Here is a 19,959-nt window from a genome sequence, read left to right as displayed (position 1 = left end):
CTGATTTGAATTGCCTAAAATATTATAAAGCACAGCCAATACCACTCTGAGCTTACAAATACAATACAATATAGTATTTCATGAATTATAGAATTAGCAGCCTTGGCACTTACAGTAAATGTGCTTTTTAATTGCCCCCAATCACAATGTTTTCATGCTGTTTCCTGATTCAGATCCCCTGCCTATTAATTGGACACGGTTTTACGCTCCCTCCAATACCTGGAATCCATAATGGTAATGGACATGAGAAGACAAGGAAAATGAAATGCGGCTCTGCTCGCAGAACAGTCAAAAACAAATAATTTTTTTTTGGCAAGCTGTTTTATAATTGATACACAAATTATAACAACATATTCCGGCACACTCCTAAAAGGGACGCTATCTGCACAAGCGCATTTCAATAATCAGAAAAGGCTTCTTCGTTGCATTTTTACCCAGGGCTTTCTATTGTCTCTGTAACACACTGGATGTCATTATTTAGTGTTTTAATAGAATTGCCTCTTTTTTTTCTGCTTCCCTCGTACGTTGGGAACAATGGAATGATGGAGAATGAGAGGGAATAAGGGAGCACAGGCAAGTCCTGAAATGTACAATAATAATTATAGTGCAATAAAACTGGGTTATACATGTGTTTTGGCACTTTAGGAGGGGCTTGTTGCTATTTGCAATAACTGGATGTGTATTTGGACAAAAGAAAGGGGAGGGGTCCAGTGGCCCACCAGCCTGCCACCAGTCCTGTACACATATGCCTGGGACCCTCAACCCCCCTCCTCCAACTTCAGGGCCCCCCTCTTCAGCTGCAGCCCCCAATCTGCCTCCCCCCCCCATACAGAATAGCAGAGTTTAAGGCAGGGGGCAGATCTGGGCTACAGGGTGTCAGGCTTCATGAGCCTCACAGGCCCAGTCCGATCCTGGAGGGGTACCCAATCTTTTTTTTACTTGAGAGCCACATTCAAATGTAAAAAGTGTTGGGGAGCCATACAAGCTAGAAAAAATTCCATGGGGATACCAAATGAAGGCTGTGATAGGTTATTGTTAGGGGTTGTGGCAATGCTGATGGGGCTTTAGGGAATTTATAGGTTTCTGGGCATAATGAAGTATACAAAAAAAAATGTCTAATTCTGACATAGGGTATGATGGGCAGGTATGAATCAGGGCAGGGTCAGGCTGGCCCCAGGCAACCCTCACGCTGTATGTTTCGTGGTGGCCGGCAGATCAGGGTAGAGGGAAGAGGCCCACCAAGTTTTTTCCCAGTGTCTCACTGGCCCATTTGGACCCTGCTCTTCTGCCTAATCCTAGTTCCAGATCTGGCATGAATGGTATCTCGGCAAACATTAGTGACCAAAGTTGAGCCATAATAGTGTAATGGAAGCACTCAGTGTCATCATTTCAGTGAAGCTCTCAAGCTTTTTTGGGCAAAAACCTAATCTACATGGTGGACCAATCCAAATTAAGCAAGCCATAGGTTTACATTACAGGGCCATTTGCATCCTACAAACTGGCATATCTATCCCAATGTAAAGTCATGATTCAAACCGCCATGTTTTTTTGCACTTTTGTACCATAGATACAAAGACCTACACTCCCCCTATGAATACCATGCTGCCGACATTCAGAAAACTGTATTCCAGGAGACATCTACCATCCTGCTCCTTAACTTGTACACCCTTCAGACATGAAAGTTAGGGAGCACAGGGTGCCCTATACTTGCTGTTGTGCTATGAGTTGTGAAGAGCATAGCAAGGCCCTGGACATGAGTGCTTTGCAAATCAGCATTAAGGGGCACAATTTTGCATCTGGAGCCTTTATTAATGCCCTCGTATACAATGTCTCATGTTCATCAATACAAATATTGTCTGTGAGTGATAATAAGGTCAGTGGGTATAACATAACTCTAAAGGTTATTGGTAGTCCAGGTGATTTTGGGGTCAATTATTTGAAACTGAAGGGGACTAATTCACCCCCAATTGCCTGCTATAGCAATCACCTGAAAGCACAAGTGCAAGAAACTCCTTCTAGACAGCCACAACCACTTTCAGTGGCTCCACAAACCCCTTACTTACCTAATCGGAGACAAAGCACAGCTGGAATAACTGTATAACATGAAACAAACAATTCTCATAGACATCCTTTTATTAAGAACAAAATAAGTCGAGCATACTGGGTTTATAGAAATAAAACACAGTACATGAAATGCGTGTTTGTAAGATTTGGACTTTATATAAAATTTGGAAACAAAGGTTGATATCCTTTCATATGTTGAAATGAAAATGAAAACATGCACCACCAACAATATGGTATAACAGAACAGGCCGTCAGTGCCAGGCGATGTCAAAGTCAGTGTAATACTAAGGCTTTAAGTGTGCTCCAGGTCTAGTTGCCTATAGCAACCAGCTGTTATCTGTTTGCTATGGCTTACACCAGTAAGGGAGCACATTTCATGCCACGGAACTTCTTTATCAGTGACGGACAGTCCTTGACTCTGCAAGAAACACCATTGGAGGAGTCAATGTAACACTGATGTGATAGGACTTAATACGAAACAGAACAGACTGGAATTAAGCGTCAGAAATGATAATGTTGGATGTGTAGGTGTCATAATTGCAAGTTATTTTAGAAAAAACAGAAGAATACGACAATGTGCGGAGGAGATACAGTATATGGAATCACCAGCATGCCGGAGTCCCATTCTGGTCATGAGCCAAAGGGAGAAATCAGCAAAGAGGGAAAAAAACCCCCCAAAGAACTTGAAAACAAACAAATATTGTATCATCTCGGCTCTTCCCTTCTGACGTTAAAGGGGCTCGGGCAGCGATTTGATGTTGGCACTCCTTGATGTGCTTTGTCACCGTCTGGGGCATTTCTCTCGCCCGTTTCAGCCTTCTCATCATGGAGATGGGGGACCCTTCAAAGAATTGCAAGACCCGTTGCCTGCGGCTGCAGCCTGAGCGGACCACTGCATATAAAAGAAAAAAAGAAATATGAATTCAGTATTCGGAACACAAACAAAAACAACAACAATGGCAAGTATGATTATTAGAAATTCGAAATTCCATTTTTTTGCCAGTGGCAAGCATCCCAGAACAATGGAGTTTTGTTCAAGGCAGAATCTGCGATCACCTTCATGTATGTCCATGAAATAAATAAAAATGTAACAAAAAAAGCTTTTGCGCCCATTATTAACTGCTCTGCTGCTGCTGCATAGACAGGAGATGATGCTGAACCCTTTTAAATTGGTCCTGCTGAATAACGGAGCATGACAGAGGAAAAAGCCTCTTTTTACCCCATTTTTGTGCATTCGCCCATACCTTGTTAAACAATGCGCAGCTAAATGTGATTTTATTTTTTCTGCTGTATTTTGATTATTCCCTGCTATTCACATGCCTTGCTCCCCGCCGTGCCATTCCTCCTTGCCCCTACCTGTTTCACTTGCTCTAATTGCACGCTGGGAATCTAGAAAGCTCTTCCATGTGACTCATTCTGGCACATTGCTACATAGACGGATTAGGGGGGTTTATAGTTTTTATTAAGCCAACAAAACTGCTCTTACACAGTCATCAGAAATGTCAGACATGTCATAAATGCTGCAGCGGGAGGGTTTACGATGTCGATGGAGCCCTGGATGCCTGACAGTCAGGTTGGACTCCTCTAAATAACTAAATAACATAATATAATACACAAAAGCCATGGATATCTTGTAAATTATATCTTTATAAACGGCGAGTAGTGATGTCATCAGTTATAAATGGTGAGTAGTGATGTCATTTGTCACATGACTCACTAAAACTTGTGTATTATAATAAATAAAGTAGCCCTTGTTGATAAATATGAGTAGAGATGTCGCGAACTGTTCGCCGGCGAACTTGTTCGCGCGAACATCGGGTGTTCGCGCTCGCCGGAAGTTCGCGAACGTCGCGCGACGTTCGCCATTTTGGGTTCACCATTGTTGGCGCTTTTTTTTGCCCTCTCACCCCAGACCAGCAGGTACATGGCAGCCAATCAGGAAGCTCTCCCCTGGACCACTCCCCTTCCCTATAAAAACCGAAGCCCTGCAGCGTTTTTTCACTCTGCCTGTGTGTGCTGAAGAGATAGTGTAGGGAGAGAGCTGCTGCCTGTTAGTGATTTCAGGGACAGTTGAAAGTTTGCTGGCTAGTAATCGTTTTGATACTGCTCTGTTATTGGAGGGACAGAAGTCTGCAGGGGTTTGAGGGACATTTAAGCTTAGGTAGCTTTGCTGGCTAGTAATCTACCTTCTACTGCAGTGCTCTGTATGTACAGTAGCTGCAGTGGGCAGCTGTCCTGCTTCTGATCTCATCTGCTGACTGCTGCAATAACAGTAGTCCTTGTAAGGACTGCTTTTATTTATTTTTTTGTTGTTTTACTACTACTACTACTACTACTATAAGAGCCCAGTGCTATTAGTCTAGCAGTGTTGGGGAGTGGGACTGGTGTGCTAATCTGCTGCTCCTAGTAGTTCAGCAGCACCAACTTTAATTTTTTTTTTTAATATTCATTTTTTTTTTATTTTACTTTTTTTATTTTACTACCGCTGTAGTAGTGTATAAGTTGACCTTTTAGGCATTATTTGCCCTGTAGGCATTATTTGCACACTGTTTTCTTCAACCCGCCATCTAGCTGTGTGACCTTGTTCACATTCTGTCTAAATATCCATAATATTACCGTCTCCAGAAAAAACACCGGAGTGACTTTTTTCAAGCAGCCATAATATATTTTACGTAATCCGTATCCACCGCTGTAGTAGTGTATACGTTGACCTTGTAGGCATTATTTGCACACTGTTTTCTTCAACCCGCCATCTAGCTGTGTGACCTTGTTCACATTCTGTCTAAATATCCATAATATTACCGTCTCCAGAAAAAACACCGGAGTGACTTTTTCAAGCAGCCATAATATATTTTACGTAATCCGTATCCACCGCTGTAGTAGTGTATACGTTGACCTTGTAGGCATTATTTGCACACTGTTTTCTTCAACCCGCCATCTAGCTGTGTGACATTGTTCACATTCTGTCTAAATATCCATAATATTACCGTCTCTAGAAAAACCACTTGAGTTACTTTTTTTCAAGCAGCATTCATATATTTTACGTAATCCGTATCCACCGCTGTAGTAGTGTATACGTTGACCTTGTAGGCATTATTTGCACACTGTTTTCTTCAACCCGCCATCTAGCTGTGTGACCTTGTTCACATTCTGTCTAAATATCCATAATATTATCGTCTCTAGAAAAACCACTTGAGTTACTTTTTTTCAAGCAGCATTCATATATTTTACGTAATCCGTATCCACCGCTGTAGTAGTGTATACGTTGACCTTGTAGGCATTATTTGCACACTGTTTTCTTCAACCCGCCATCTAGCTGTGTGACCTTGTTCACATTCTGTCTAAATATCCATAATATTACCGTCTCCAGAAAAAACACCGGAGTGACTTTTTTTCAAGCAGCATTCATATATTTTACGTAATCCGTATCCACCGCTGTAGTAGTGTATACGTTGACCTTGTAGGCATTATTTGCACACTGTTTTCTTCAACCCGCCATCTAGCTGTGTGACCTTGTTCACATTCTGTCTAAATATCCATAATATTATCGTCTCTAGAAAAACCACTTGAGTTACTTTTTTTCAAGCAGCATTCATATATTTTACGTAATCCGTATCCACCGCTGTAGTAGTGTATACGTTGACCTTGTAGGCATTATTTGCACACTGTTTTCTTCAACCCGCCATCTAGCTGTGTGACCTTGTTCACATTCTGTCTAAATATCCATAATATTACCGTCTCCAGAAAAAACACCGGAGTGACTTTTTTCAAGCAGCCATAATATATTTTACGTAATCCGTATCCACCGCTGTAGTAGTGTATACGTTGACCTTGTAGGCATTATTTGCACACTGTTTTCTTCAACCCGCCATCTAGCTGTGTGTATTATCGTTTCCAGAAAAACCAACTGAGTTTTTGTTGTTGTTGTTGTTTTTTTAAAAATAATGCCAGGCAAAGGCAGGCCGCCACGCAGAGGCCGTGCTAGGGGCCGTGCTGCTATGCAATCCTGTGGCCCTAGCAAATTGCCCAGTTTTAAAAAGCCAATGACCCTGAACTCCCAAAATGCTGAAGAGGTAGTTGACTGGCTTACACAGCACACCCCATCCTCTACCGTTTCTAACTTTACCACAACATCCTCCTCATCCTCCACTGCTATGGCCACCCCACGTAACACTTCCTCCACCACCGGTGCCCCTTCTTCACTGGGGTCAGAGGAGTTATTTTCCCATGAGTTTCTTGAACTGAGTAATGCGCAACCATTATTGCCAGAAGAAGATGAAGGAGATGGGGACCTTACACCAGATTTAATTCTGGCAGAGAACACGATAGAGATGGACATAATGAGTGATGAGGAGGAGGTCCCCGCTGCTGCTTCCTTCTGTGATGTGTCAGAAGAAATTGATGCATCTGAGGAGAATGATGATGAGGAGATTGATGTTTTGTGGGTGCCTAGTAGAAGAGAGCAAGAGGAGGGTAGTTCAGATGGAGAGACGGAGAGTCAGAGAGGCAGTAGGAGAATAAGACTTAGAAGAAGCAGGGAGGACAGCCCGCAGGGATCAGTAGGGCAACAACATGTATCGGCACCTGTGTTCAGCCGGCCAACGCACCCGCCATTGCCGCCAATACCGCCAACTCCGCCAACTTCTACTGTTACCGCCAGATCGCACACTTCCAAAAAGTCAGCAGTGTGGGATTTTTTTAATGTGTGTGCCTCTGACAAAAGCATTGTAATTTGCAATGAGTGCAGTCAGAAACTGAGCCTTGGTAAGCCCAACAGCCACATAGGTACAACTTCTATGCGAAGGCACATGAGCGGCAAGCACAAAGCACTTTGGGAGCAACACCTCAAAGGCAACAGGCAAACTAAAAGCCACACTCCTTCTGGTCCAGCATCTTACTGCTCTACCTCTGCTCTCCTTGACCCGTCTGAACCACCCTCCACTCCGCCTTCCACCTTGACCACCTGTTCCCATTCCCAGTCATCTGCCACCAGCCAAGTTTCTGTGAAGGCCATGTTTGAGCGTAAGAAGCCAATGTCTGACTGTCACCCCCTTGCCCGGCGTCTGACAGCTGGCTTGTCTGCACTCTTAGCCCGCCAGCTTTTACCATACCAGCTGGTGGACTCTGAGGCCTTCCGCAAATTTGTAGCAATTGGGACACCGCAGTGGAAGGTACCCAGCCGCAATTTTTTTTCTAAAAAGGGAATACCACACCTGTACCAACATGTGCAGAGCCAAGTTACCGCATCTCTGTCACTTAGTGTTGGGCCAAAGGTCCATATGACTACTGACGCATGGTCCTCCAAGCATGGTCAGGGCAGGTATGTCACCTACACTGCCCACTGGGTGAACTTGGTAATGGCTGGGAAGCAGGGAATGGGTAGCTCAACAACAACAGTGGAGTTGGTGTCACCGCCACGGATTGCACGCGGTTCTGCCACCACCTCTACTCCTCCATCGCTCTCTACCTCGTCTTCTTCTTCTTCTTACTCTGCTGCTGGGTCCTCCTTCTCCTCCTCCACACCTGTGCACCCCAGCTCCCCCTAGGCTATTCGACGTGCCAGGTACGCCGTTGTCACGCTGTCTTGGGGATGACGTGCCTGGAAAGCAAAAACCATACCGGATCTGTACTCCTGTCATCTCTGCAGTCACAGGCCGATCGGTGGCTGACCCCACACCAACTGCAGATCGGAAAAGTGGTGTGTGACAATGGAAGCAATCTGTTGGCAGCGTTGAGACTAGGCAATTTAACACATGTGCCCTGCATGGCACATGTGTTAAATTTAATAGTCCAACGTTTTGTCTCCAAGTACCCAGGATTCCAGGACGTTCTCACCCAGTCCAGAAAGGTGTCGGCCCATTTCAGACGTTCCTACACAGCCATGGCACGCCTTGCTGACATTCAGCAGCGCTACAACATGCCAGTCAGGCGTTTGATTTCTGACAGCCAGACTCGCTGGAATTCAACGCTCCTTATGTTGGAACGTCTGCTGCAACAACAAAGGGCCGTCAACGAGTACCTTTTTGAACTGGGTGGTAGGACTGGATCTGCACAGCTGGGGATTTTTTTCCCCCGTTACTGGGTGCTTATGCGCGATGCCTGCAGGCTCATGCGACCTTTTGAAGAGGTGACAAATATGGTCAGTCGCACCGAAGGCACCATCAGCGACCTAATACCCTTCGCTTTCTTCCTGGAGCGTGCCGTGCGACGAGTGACAGATGAGGCTGTAGACCAGCGTGACGAGGAGCTGGAAGCGCACGATTTCTGGTCGGAATCACCAGAACGAACCCAGGCACCTGCTGCAACGCAGGGAGAGGTGCCAGAAGTGGAGTCAGAGGAGGAAGGTGGCTTTGTGGAGGAGGAGGAGGAGGACCAACAGGAGCAGGCTTCCCAGGGGGCTAGTGGTGACCTTTTGGGGACCCCTGGTCTTGTACGTGGCTGGGGGGAGGAGACCGTGGATGATGCAGTCCTTGATAATGAGGAAGCGGAGATGGATAGCTCTGCATCCAACCTTGTGAGAATGGGGTCTTTCATGCTGTCATGCCTGTTGAAGGACCCCCGTATCAAGAGGCTTAAGGAGAAGGACCTGTACTGGGTCGCAACGCTACTAGACCCTCGGTACAAGCATAAAGTGTCAGAAATGTTACCAACATACCACAAGTCCGAAAAGATGCGGCATTTACAAACCAGCCTGCAAAACATGTTGTACAATGCTTTTAAGGGTGATGTCACTTCAGGAACTCATCAACATTCCAGGGGCAGAGGTGCCAGTAATCCTGCCACGAGCACACCTGCAAGGACAAAGCCCTTTGGCCAGTCTGTAACGTCAGACATGCAAATGTTTTTCTGTCCAAGGCAGCGCCACAACCCTTCTGGATCCACCCTCAAAGAACGCCTCGACCGGCAGGTAGCGGACTACCTGGCATTAACTGCAGATATCGACACTCTGAGGAGCGATGAACCCCTGGACTACTGGGTGCGCAGGCTTGATCTGTGGCCAGAGCTGTCACAATTTGCCATGAACCTCTTGTCTTGCCCAGCCTCAAGTGTGCTCTCAGAAAGGACCTTCAGTGCAGCAGGAGGGATTGTAACTGAGAAGAGAACTCGCCTAGGTCACAAAAGTGTCGATTACCTGACCTTTATTAAAATGAATGAGGGGTGGATCTCGGAGGGTTACTGCACGCCGGAAGACTTGTTCTGACTTCTATGCAGCTGTCCTTCTCTTCAAGCCTCATGACTCCACACACAGCTGTCCTTTAGCGTCCTCCTCCTCCCTCCGCCACCGTTACAAACTAGGGTGCAAACCCTACTGGTTTAATTTTTTCTGGCCTCTGTGCTTCAGTGGCTGCAACCAAAAAAACTGGGCAAACAATGTCTACAAGGTCAACGTATGGCAAAAAATGACTATTTTCAGCATTTATATGGCATATTTTTTCTGGCAACTGTGCTTCAGTGGCTGCGTCCAAAAAAATGCATATTTTCTGCATTTATATGGCATAATTTTTCTGGCAACTGTGCTTCAGTGGCTGCGACCAAAAAAATGCATATTTTCTGCATTTATATGGCATAATTTTTCTGGCCTCTGTGCTTCAGTGGCTGCAACCAAAAAATTTATATTTTCAGCATTTATATGGCATAATTTTTCTGGCCTCTGTGCTTCAGTGGCTGCAACCAAAAAATTTATATTTTCAGCATTTATATGGCATAATTTTTCTGGCAACTGTGCTTCAGTGGCTGCGACCAAAAAAATTACTATTTTCAGCATTTATATGGCATATTTTTTCTGGCCTCTGTGCTTCAGTGGCTGCGGCCAAAAAAACTGGGCAAACAATGCCTACAAGATCAACGACGTTGACCTTGTAGGCATTGTTTGCCCAGTTTTTTTGGCCGCAGCCACTGAAGCACAGAGGCCAGAAAAAATATGCCATATAAATGCTGAAAATAGTAATTTTTTGCCATACGTTGACTCAACGTATATGGCAAAAAATGACTATTTTCAGCATTTATATGGCATATTTTTTCTGGCAACTGTGCTTCAGTGGCTGCGACCAAAAAAAATGCATATTTTCTGCATTTATATGGCATAATTTTTCTGGCCTCTGTGCTTCAGTGGCTGCAACCAAAAAAATTTATATTTTCAGCATTTATATGGCATAATTTTTCTGTCAACTGTGCTTCAGTGGCTGCGACCAAAAAAATGCATATTTTCTGCATTTATATGGCATAATTTTTCTGGCCTCTGTGCTTCAGTGGCTGCAACCAAAAAAATTAATATTTTCAGCATTTATATGGCATAATTTTTCTGTCAACTGTGCTTCAGTGGCTGCGACCAAAAAAATGCATATTTTCTGCATTTATATGGCATAATTTTTCTGGCCTCTGTGCTTCAGTGGCTGCAACCAAAAAAAATTTATATTTTCAGCATTTATATGGCATAATTTTTCTGGCAACTGTGCTTCAGTGGCTGCGTCCAAAAAAACTGGGCAAACAATGTCTACAAGGTCAACGTATGGCGAAAAATTACTATTTTCAGCATTTATATGGCATATTTTTTCTGGCAACTGTGCTTCAGTGGCTGCGTCCAAAAAAACTGGGCAAACAATGCCTACAAGGTCAACGTATGGCAGTTGTTTAAAGAGAACAGTAGATTACTAGCCAGCAAAGCTACCTAAGCTAAAATGTCCCTCAAATCCCTGCAGACTTCTGTCCCTCCAATACAGAGCAGTATCAAGCAGATTACTAGCCAGCAAGCTTACTATCATCTGTCCCTGAAATCACTAACAGCTCTCCCCCTACACTATCTCTTCCAAGCACACACAGGCAGATTTTTCAGATACATTTTTGCCCTTGATCCCCCTCTGGCATGCCACTGTCCAGGTCGTTGCACCCTTTAAACAACTTTAAAATCATTTTTCTGGCCAGAAATGTCTTTTCTAGATGTTAAAGTTCGCCTTCCCATTGAAGTCTATGGGGTTCGCGAACCGTTCGCGAACCGCTCGCATTTTTGCGCAAGTTCGCGAATATGTTCGCGAACTTTTTTTCCGACGTTCGCTACATCCCTAAATATGAGGAGTTCCATGACCTGTATGAAAGCACTCGGCGTTCGGCCTTGTGCTTTTATACAGTCATGGAACTCCCCGGTGATTTATAATATCCTTATATTTTAAAATAGGGGGTACTTTATTCACTATATAAACCAGGGTTTCAGTGACACAAGACATGCCTTTAAATCACCTGTACACCTATATTTATTCCTGCTTTGTGTCTATGAAAAATCCCTGTAAGATGATTGAAGCCTTTTGGTGCCCATGCATTTCCAGCTTGGCAGGTGGAAAAACAGTGAAAATTGTGTCTCCATGGTCCATTATGGAATTAACTGGTTCCTGCAGGTGCATCCATGTTTACTTCCAACAATGGTAGTGAATATTCACATATAACACTTGCCCCAGCCTTTCTTGGCTTTGCCCAACCGCAAGGATTGGTTTATGGCCATGGCTGAAGACAGGGGCGTAACTATAGTGGAAGCAGACCCTTCGCCTGCAGGGGGGCCCAGGAGGTATATTTATTGAAACTGTATATGAATTAGGGCCTCGTGGGGGCCCCACGAGGCCCTAATTCATATACAGTTTCAATAAATATTGGTAAAACAAGTCAACTGCTAAAAATTTTGGGGGCCTGAAAAATAATTTGCTGTGAGGCCCAGTAATATCTAGTTACGCCACTGGCTGAAGAGGCGGTGGGAGTTTGGGAATCGTGCTGGGTGTCAGTGATTGTAGTCAATGCTTGGCTACATGGCAAGGCCGCCCAAGGTGAGCCCCACACTATAACCACCCTAAAAGCTAATGAGTGGAAGATATGTGGAATTAGGATGTGTGACAAGCCTGAAGTTGTCCCTTAGCATGAGTTAAAGAAGGACCCAAACTAGGGTTAGACAGGCAGAAGAGTTATGTATCTAGTACCCACCCACCATTACAGTCAGGGCCAGAACTGGGGGCAGCTCAAAAACACAACCTCAAGAAGGCTGAAACCCCTACTAATAGACTACCATTGAAATTGCCAGTCTTTATAGGAAACTGTAGTGTCAAGTGCTGGCACAAGAGAAGACATCTATGCAAGTCAGTGTTGGACTGGGTTGTCCAGGGCCCCCCATCCCAGTCATAATGTCCTCCGACCCCTTACTTTTTTTTTTACCTTTTGCGACTGCAAAGAAAGGCACAAGGGAAGTGTCCACAATTCCCAGGAGGGATTGGGCTTGGGTCGGCGGGGTCCACTGGGCTAGTCCAACCCTGATGCAGGTCTATGGGGGGGGGTAGTAGCGGGTACTTTGGCAATGCATTTCTAAGTACTCAAAAACCCTATGTGCTTTTAAGTAACAGTGACATGTTCCTATAAGAACCTGGAATGTGTGAGTATCACTGAATGGTGAAGGTATATTTATATATGTACTTCCCTTAGCTTCTGTAAAGTTGTCATTGCAGTTTCAGTTTTGCCCAGATTGTGAAGTTTCTAGCTGGTCACAGCCTTCCCACATTGTGCTTGATCTCATTATGGCAATATATGGAATTTTCCATACTAGTTATAGCTCTTACTTTCGCCAAGCCTTTTACACAAAGTTTCCATAAATCAAATTTCAATTACTTTTCTTGGTGATCTAATGTCATCGGCTTCCAAACAACTCGGAGAGTTGGCTCCTCCACAGAACAAGTTACTTGTTAAGTTTACTTTATAAATGAGACGTGCACTTTTGCCTGTTGGTATAAATTAATGCAGAACTCAGCTTATCGAGGATGAATCACTTTCACGGGCTCCTGCTAAGGTGCTGATTTTCTTCAGCCCACAGTATAAACAATGACAAACTCCTCCTGAACCATTTATGTTTCATTGCTCATCTCTGGGATTAACTGTTTCTTTGGCTTTACCATTCTATTCTTGAACAGTATCTTCAGGCAGGAGCTCATAGTTCTAATCAGCCTGACATGGTTCCTCTTCTGCTTCATAATCTGAATGTCCTATCCTGCCAAAAGTCAATCAAGGGGTCCAGAGGTGAAAGGCTATGATGACCCTTTGTTCGGTTTGCCAGGTTGGTGTAACACAAGTAGCAAGGGACGCCTGGCATATTTAATCCCTAACAGCCAGTCCGATACTACACTATATACAACATTGGAGAGATTTGGACAGTATCAGACTGGGATGCCAGGGCCCACCAGAAAACCTTAGACCATGGTTCCACTCTCCAAATTATTTATCCTCTTCCTCTCCTCACTCAACCTTTATTCTCTCTTTTCTTTCTATTCAATAATCTTTAATAATTCTATCTATTTAGCCTCTTTGTTCCTGTACAGAAGTAGGTAATGACAGGGGCGTAACTATAGAGGAAGCAGACCCTGCGCCTGCAGGGGGGCCCAGGAGGTATAGGGGCCCCACGAGGCCCTAATTCATATACAGTTTCAATAAATATTGGTAAAACAAGTCAACTGCTAAAAATTTTGGGGGCCTGAAAAATAATTCGCTGTGGGGCCCAGTAATATCTAGTTACACCACTGGGTAATGACCATGAAACAGGCCAAATGGTTAGAAGCAGGAGGGGCCAATGGCACTGGGACCCACCGTGAGTTTTCCTGGTTTTCCAGTGGGCCATTCTGACACTGGATTTAGAGGATTTTAATCCCCCACCTACTGAGCTACAAATTTGTGGGGAAACAAAACACTGAAATTGCCATTTTAGCCTAAAACAGTGGCTCCAAAGCTGTAGTAAATGCCCCGCTAATAGATTGCATGGACCTCATTCCAACTGTATATTGAAGCTACTAGCGCCCCAATTTGTTTTTATACCATGTATTTTTGGTGTTATATAGATAAGTAAATACAATACAAAATAGGGGGACAGCCTGAAGGCCAATTAGGATGAAATCTTCAGATGAATGCTTTTATACTATCTTGTAGATCCATGGAACTGTATGATCCACTGTATGATCCATAACTTTGTTACAAGCTAAGAGGGGCTCAACTAAAAGTTTGGCTGCAATGGGGGACTGAACCCAAAAAAATGCCTGAAGACCTAAAGCTTCAGAATAGTCGTGGTTGAAACTGGAGGTGAAGCGAAATAGTTATGAAAATAGCAATTTTCAACAAATATTTGGCAGGAGGAAGAGATTAAAAAAAAAGAATTTTGCCAAAAATAAATATTTTGGGCCTCCTGAAGAATATAAGCAGGGCTGTTCTAAGGCTTTGGTTGACTATCACCCTGCACAGAAAGTTTGCACCCCCCAAGTTATCCCCCCCCTCTTAAACTTAATGAAAAATGACATGATCAGCCCACTTATCCCGTTGTGGGTCATGATTTGTCTTGGTGGATGACCCAGTGTGGAGTAGGGGAGAGATTTATGACTCTGAGAGACATGAGATGGGCATGAGCCAGAACTGGTGAGGTGGGACTGACAGTGGTGAGAAACAGTGGGCCTCCAGAATTCCCTTTCATCCATTTATTAAGATGCCCTCTTGACGGGTCTGTGCTCTCGACAGGGTAACCGATTGCAAACATTTCAAACCACAGTGAAAATACTCATGTTGTCATGGTGGAACGTTGGTCTTACCTCGGTAAGAGGATGCCAATGTGCTATAGGTTTCCGTGGGTACGACAGCATCTCGCTCCAATGTTCCCGGCCTAAACTCTCCGCATCGTTGCCGACTTGACATATACCAATAATCTCATTGTGACCTACACTGTGAAAAAGTTGGATACTGTTTTTCTGAAAATGTTATGTAAAGCAAATATATATCTATGAATATCCATGAATACCCAAACATAAATGTAATTGGAATGGAATTCCCCATAATGGATTGAAGCGACAATAAAATAAACTTGTTTTTTTCCACTATTATAAAGTCGAGTGCTCTGTTTTTTTTTATGTTACTCATATTTCTTGTCATGGTTCCACCAAGGCGATCATATATAATTGAGATGGAGCGCACTATAACTCTAAAATCTGCATTTATTGAAATAAAAAAGAAATAAGGATTCAACTCTACGGCTTATTAGCTTTTGTTAATAATACAAAAGCTAATTAGCACCGTTTTTAAATGAAAATTCTTAAAGTAGAAGGAAAGCTACTGAAGCAATTTATTGCCACGTCAATACGCTAACCTAGTGTGCCATTGCCTAAGCTTGAAACCGCTAAGCAGGTCGGATTTTTTAAAAGTCGTGCCGTAAAACTGCATGTGTGTCCATGCCCTTACTAAACAACTCTAGAAGCTCTCTGTTTAGGATAGCAGCTGCCATATTAGTTGGGTTTGACATCACTTCCTGCCTGAGTCTCTCCCTGCTCACTCATAGCTCTGGGCTCAGATTACAGCAGGGAGGAGAGGAAGGAGGAAGGAAAAGGAGGGGGAGAAGAGCAAACTGAGCATGCTCAAGCCCAAGCCCTGGAGGTTTATGCTGAAAACAGGAAGTCTGATACAGAAGCCCATGAGTACACAATAGAAGGAAAGAACTGCTGTGTTTCTTTTGACAGAGGACTCAGAGCAGCATTACTTTGAGGGTTTACTGGTGTATTTATATAGACCTTTCTGATAAAGCTTACTTAATTTTAACCTTTCCTTCTCCTTTAAATGAAACAAAGAGTGTGAACTGTGTATAGTTGTGCCCCGCATTATAAATAATTTACTCTGATAGCTCACCGGTCGTAATCCATTACGGCTATTAATAAACTGATTTGATCAATATTTTCTGGAGGGACATCGAACACTATGGCTTCGTTGTAAACTGGATTGAGGGTGTTCCTTTTTGTGGATGTTTTTCTTTTCTTTAGCCTTCTCCCTTCGCACATGATTGAAACCTTCACATAGGGATCTGCAGGATAAAGGGAAGGGGATTAAAAAAAAGAAATCAAAGCAAAGGTTAACAGACAAAAATTGGAAATACAAACTATTGCCTGTTGTCTCAGGAGATGTTCAGACTTGTATCTGAGCTTCTTTTCTTGTACAATAGTACTACAACTGAATAGATCTTCTATTCTACCTTATGTCCATCCATACTGATCTTCTCAATTAGTTTAGTTAAACCTTGTTCATCTGAAACTCTATCAGTATCACAGCCACACAATAGATACTCCATCACACTCATCCTAGATAATGTTCCGTCCATCCTATATTTCAATACTATCACACCCAAAGAATGCAGAGATCATTTCATTCAGCTTAGGATCTTCTTGTCCATCTTATAAACCAATGATCCCTAGCATGTTGCTCACCAATCCCTTGGATGTTGCTCCCAGTGATCTCAAAGCAGGTGCTTATTTTTGAATTCCTGGCTTGGAAGCAAGTTTTGGTTGTAAAAAACCAGGTGTACTACCAAAAAAAGCCTCCTGTAGCTGCCAGTCCACATAGGGGCTACCAAATGGCTAATTACACCACTTATTTTGCTCCCCAACTCTTTCAACACCTGAATGTTGCTCACAGGTTAAAAAGGTTGGGGACTCATGTTATAAACCATCATTATCATACACAAACATTATATAATTTGTCATATCCAACCTGCCTTGTCTATCCTATACTCCTTTGCTATAACACCCAAGCATATTCAATCTAGGCTCTACCTTCTTCACCCCATATACATCCAATAACTATCACACACATACAATGTATACATCTTCTAGTTTCTGCCTTGTCCACCTGAAACTCCATCAATATCACATCCATACAATGAATAGTTCTACATATTTAGCCTAGATTATTTCCCATATATCATATGCACCATCACTATTTTATGCAGAGGTCTTTTAATTTGGCCTAGGTTCCTTGTCCATACTATAAACCAGGAATCCCCAACCTTTTTCACCCTTGAGCAACATTCAAATGTAAGAAGGGTTAGGAAGCAACATAAGCAAGAAAATAGTTCTTGAGAACACAAACAAAGGGCTGTGATTGGCTATTTGGTACTCCCTATGTGGACTGGCAGCTTACAGTTGGCTCTATTTGGCAGTACAAATGGTTTTTATGCAACCAAAAGTTTCATCCAAGCCTGTAAATCAAAAATAATCTCCTGCTTTGAGGCCACTGGGAGCAACATCCAAGGGGTTGGGAAGCAACATGTTGCTCATGAGCTACTGGTTGGGGATCACTGCTATAAACCATCAATATTATTAGGGATGCACCGAATCCAGGATTCGGTTTGGGATTCGGCTAGGATTCGACCTTTTTCAGCAGGATTTGGGGGAATCCTTCTGCCTGGCCGAACCGAATCCTAATCCTAATTTGCATATGCAAATTACAGGCGGGGAGGGAAATCACATGACTTTTGTCACAAAACAAGGAAGTACATTTTTTCCCCTTCCCACCCCTAATTTGCATATGTAAATTAGGGTTCTGATTCGGTTCGGGATTCAGCCGAATCTTTAACGAAGGATTCGGGGGTTCGGCCGAATCCAAAATAGTGGATTTGGTGCATCCCTAAATATTATATGCAAACAATATATAGGTTAGCACATTTGCCCCAGTTTTTACTTTATCCATCCTTAATATTTCATCACCACGATATCTTATCATTAAGCCCAGGACTTGCTCATTTCATCCCTTAATCCCCCATGAGCAATCGCACCCAAGAATGCTGAGATCTTCTCCTTTAGCTTATGATCATCATTGGCCATCCTATACTCCCCTCATATGCATTACTAAAAATGATTGGGGAGAAGATAAAAACAGGCAGCAGGATCCTTTTAAAGTATACCAACCCAACGTATATGTCTCAAACTATCTCACAATGTATGGGTAAAAGCCCTACATCTTAAGGAGTAACTCCCCTTCATCAGGTGAAACCATCACAGTATGTATGCATCATAGGAATGAGTCAGTTTTACTTTAATCCCATAGATAATTATGACTAACTTTCCTGAATAACCTGGGCCATATGTTCAGGTTGATATTTATAGAAAATGAATTCCAAGAAAAATAAACTTTTCAATCAAGCAACCTTCTCACCTGATGCTCCTGTTATATCCATGGCCTTCAGGTTTCTTGCCTTTATGATAGTAATTGTGAGCCTTCCCGCAGTAGGGAGATAGCAGAGGGAAAACATCAAATCACCAAGATCAACGTTATCCTGTAAAACAGAATGGACTTGAAAACAAAACTGAAGACACAAGCCTATTTTTAGCTCAGCAAACAGCTGGCTTTAGAACTCCAGCTACAAATCCAATAGCACTGTTCTGAGTTATTGCACTAAAAAGAAAGGAAAAGAATTTCCTAAAAGAGCTCAATTTTAAACTCAATTATTTCCATCAAAGGGATGAATGCCTTTTTGTCCCTTCCTGAATCATATTTTAAAGGTTACAGTATCTCGAAGGTTGGCTGCCTGTCAAATAAAATAATATTTGCCTTGTTCCTGGATTGAAGTACAGAGAATATGCATTATTTCAGAACAGTGGCTATTAAATACATCCATCACACTGTAAAAGAAATCACCTTAAAAAGAACCTTCACATTTCAGTCTTCATATTTTAGAATTGCCTTCCATTGTACCTCTCTTTAACTTTAGAATAGGGACACAAGTGGCCAAGCTGCTCACAGATTAATTTAAGTAACCCAGGTTATAGGCACCAGTAATAAACAACTGGTGGTCAACAAGCAAGGAGAACCCCCATAAATAGCAAGACTAGAACAGTAGTTCCCAAACTGTTAGACTGACCACCCTGGAGTGACTTGGAGCAGTGATAAGGCACAGTCTGAAGGCCATTTAGGATGACACTTAGTCATTAGCTATCCTAGATATTCCTTAATGTCCAGAATAATAAGATATTTTGTTTCCCAGAGACTCATCACCTATGTGAGGAGGCCCAGTCTATGACCAAGGGGGTTATTTAAAAAAAACCCAGAATTTATCTCATTATTTTCTGAAATATACTGCGACCAAATTCGCACGGGTTATTTCCTCTTATTTTTCTATAGATATTCCTGAAAAAAATCCAGTGCAGGAAAAAATGGTGAAAATCGTACAAAAATTTAACTCGTACGAATTTTTTCAGATTTCCCACCTGAAAACTCATGAAGACCATGAAATCTTGCATGAAACCGAGCGTAGTTCAAGATATCTTCTGGACTTCTCCCATTGACTTATTATATAGAACCTCAACAGGTCTAAGATGATTTTCGGATCCAGACTTTTTACATCCTTGGGGTATAATAAATTCCCTTTTTACAAGTTTTTGGCATTCGGAATTTAATAGATAACCCCCTAAGTGTTATGAGAACACAAAGCACCTAAGGCTGTTAATGTTCTATGTACTAAAAAAACATAAAAAAAACATACTGTCCACCTTGAAGTTCAGTTAGGGTTAGATTTGGAGTGAATATGTAGTTTCTGTCCTAGATATTCTTGAAACTATGACTGAAATACTGATACATCAATATTTTCCTATATCTGTAACCAGTTAATTAGCTAAGGGGACCCTGCCAAAGTTTGAACCTTAAAAAGGGGCACTGATCAAACATTTGACCTTCAAGGTTGCTTTGAACTGAAAAGTAGTGATGGGCGAATTTATTCGCCAGGCGCGAATTCACGGCGAATTTGCGCGATTCGCCGCCAGCGAATAAATTCGCGAAAAAAATTCGCCGGCATCAAAAATTTTTTTTCGAAAAAACGGACGCCAGCATCAAAAACGGGCGCCGGCGCCAAAAAACGTTTCGCGAATTTTTTGCCGTTTCGCGAATTTCGTTCGAAATTCGCTAATTTTTCGGCGAAGCGAAACGGCGCAAATTCGCCCATCACTACTGAAAAGGTTTAGCATAAGGAAGGTTTTGCTAAAGGGCCTGGCATAAGGAAAATATGAATATCTCCCCCTACACTGATGCCCACTGGGCATCTTGATGTTTTTTGGTCAAAGCATCATGCACTAAGGATAC

General features: G+C 42.9%; 1 protein-coding gene across 2 annotated transcripts in view; it reads right to left on the bottom strand.

Annotated features, from left to right (window-relative positions):
* Positions 1-2,118: 2,118 nt before the first annotated feature.
* Positions 2,119-19,959, bottom strand: part of LOC108714938 (synaptotagmin-9) — a 95,310-nt gene continuing 77,469 nt past the window's right edge. The window contains exons 4-7 of one of the 2 annotated variants that reach the window (XM_041560904.1): positions 18,040-18,160; positions 15,742-15,913; positions 14,658-14,787; positions 2,119-2,956 (exon numbers count right to left, since the gene is read on the bottom strand). In XM_041560904.1, coding sequence (XP_041416838.1) covers positions 2,888-2,956; positions 14,658-14,787; positions 15,742-15,913; positions 18,040-18,160 — 492 coding nt within the window. In that variant the 3' untranslated portion in view covers positions 2,119-2,887. Of the gene's footprint in view, positions 2,957-14,657; positions 14,788-15,741; positions 15,914-18,039; positions 18,161-19,959 lie in introns of those variants that run through there. The other variant, XM_041560905.1, reaches the window with a different exon arrangement.

The sequence above is a fragment of the Xenopus laevis genome, chromosome 4S (genome assembly GCF_017654675.1).
Source record: "Xenopus laevis strain J_2021 chromosome 4S, Xenopus_laevis_v10.1, whole genome shotgun sequence".
Classification (NCBI taxonomy): Eukaryota; Metazoa; Chordata; class Amphibia; order Anura; family Pipidae; genus Xenopus; species Xenopus laevis.
The sequence above is the reverse complement of the archived record's forward strand: the minus strand, read 5'-3'. Positions and strand labels throughout refer to the sequence as shown.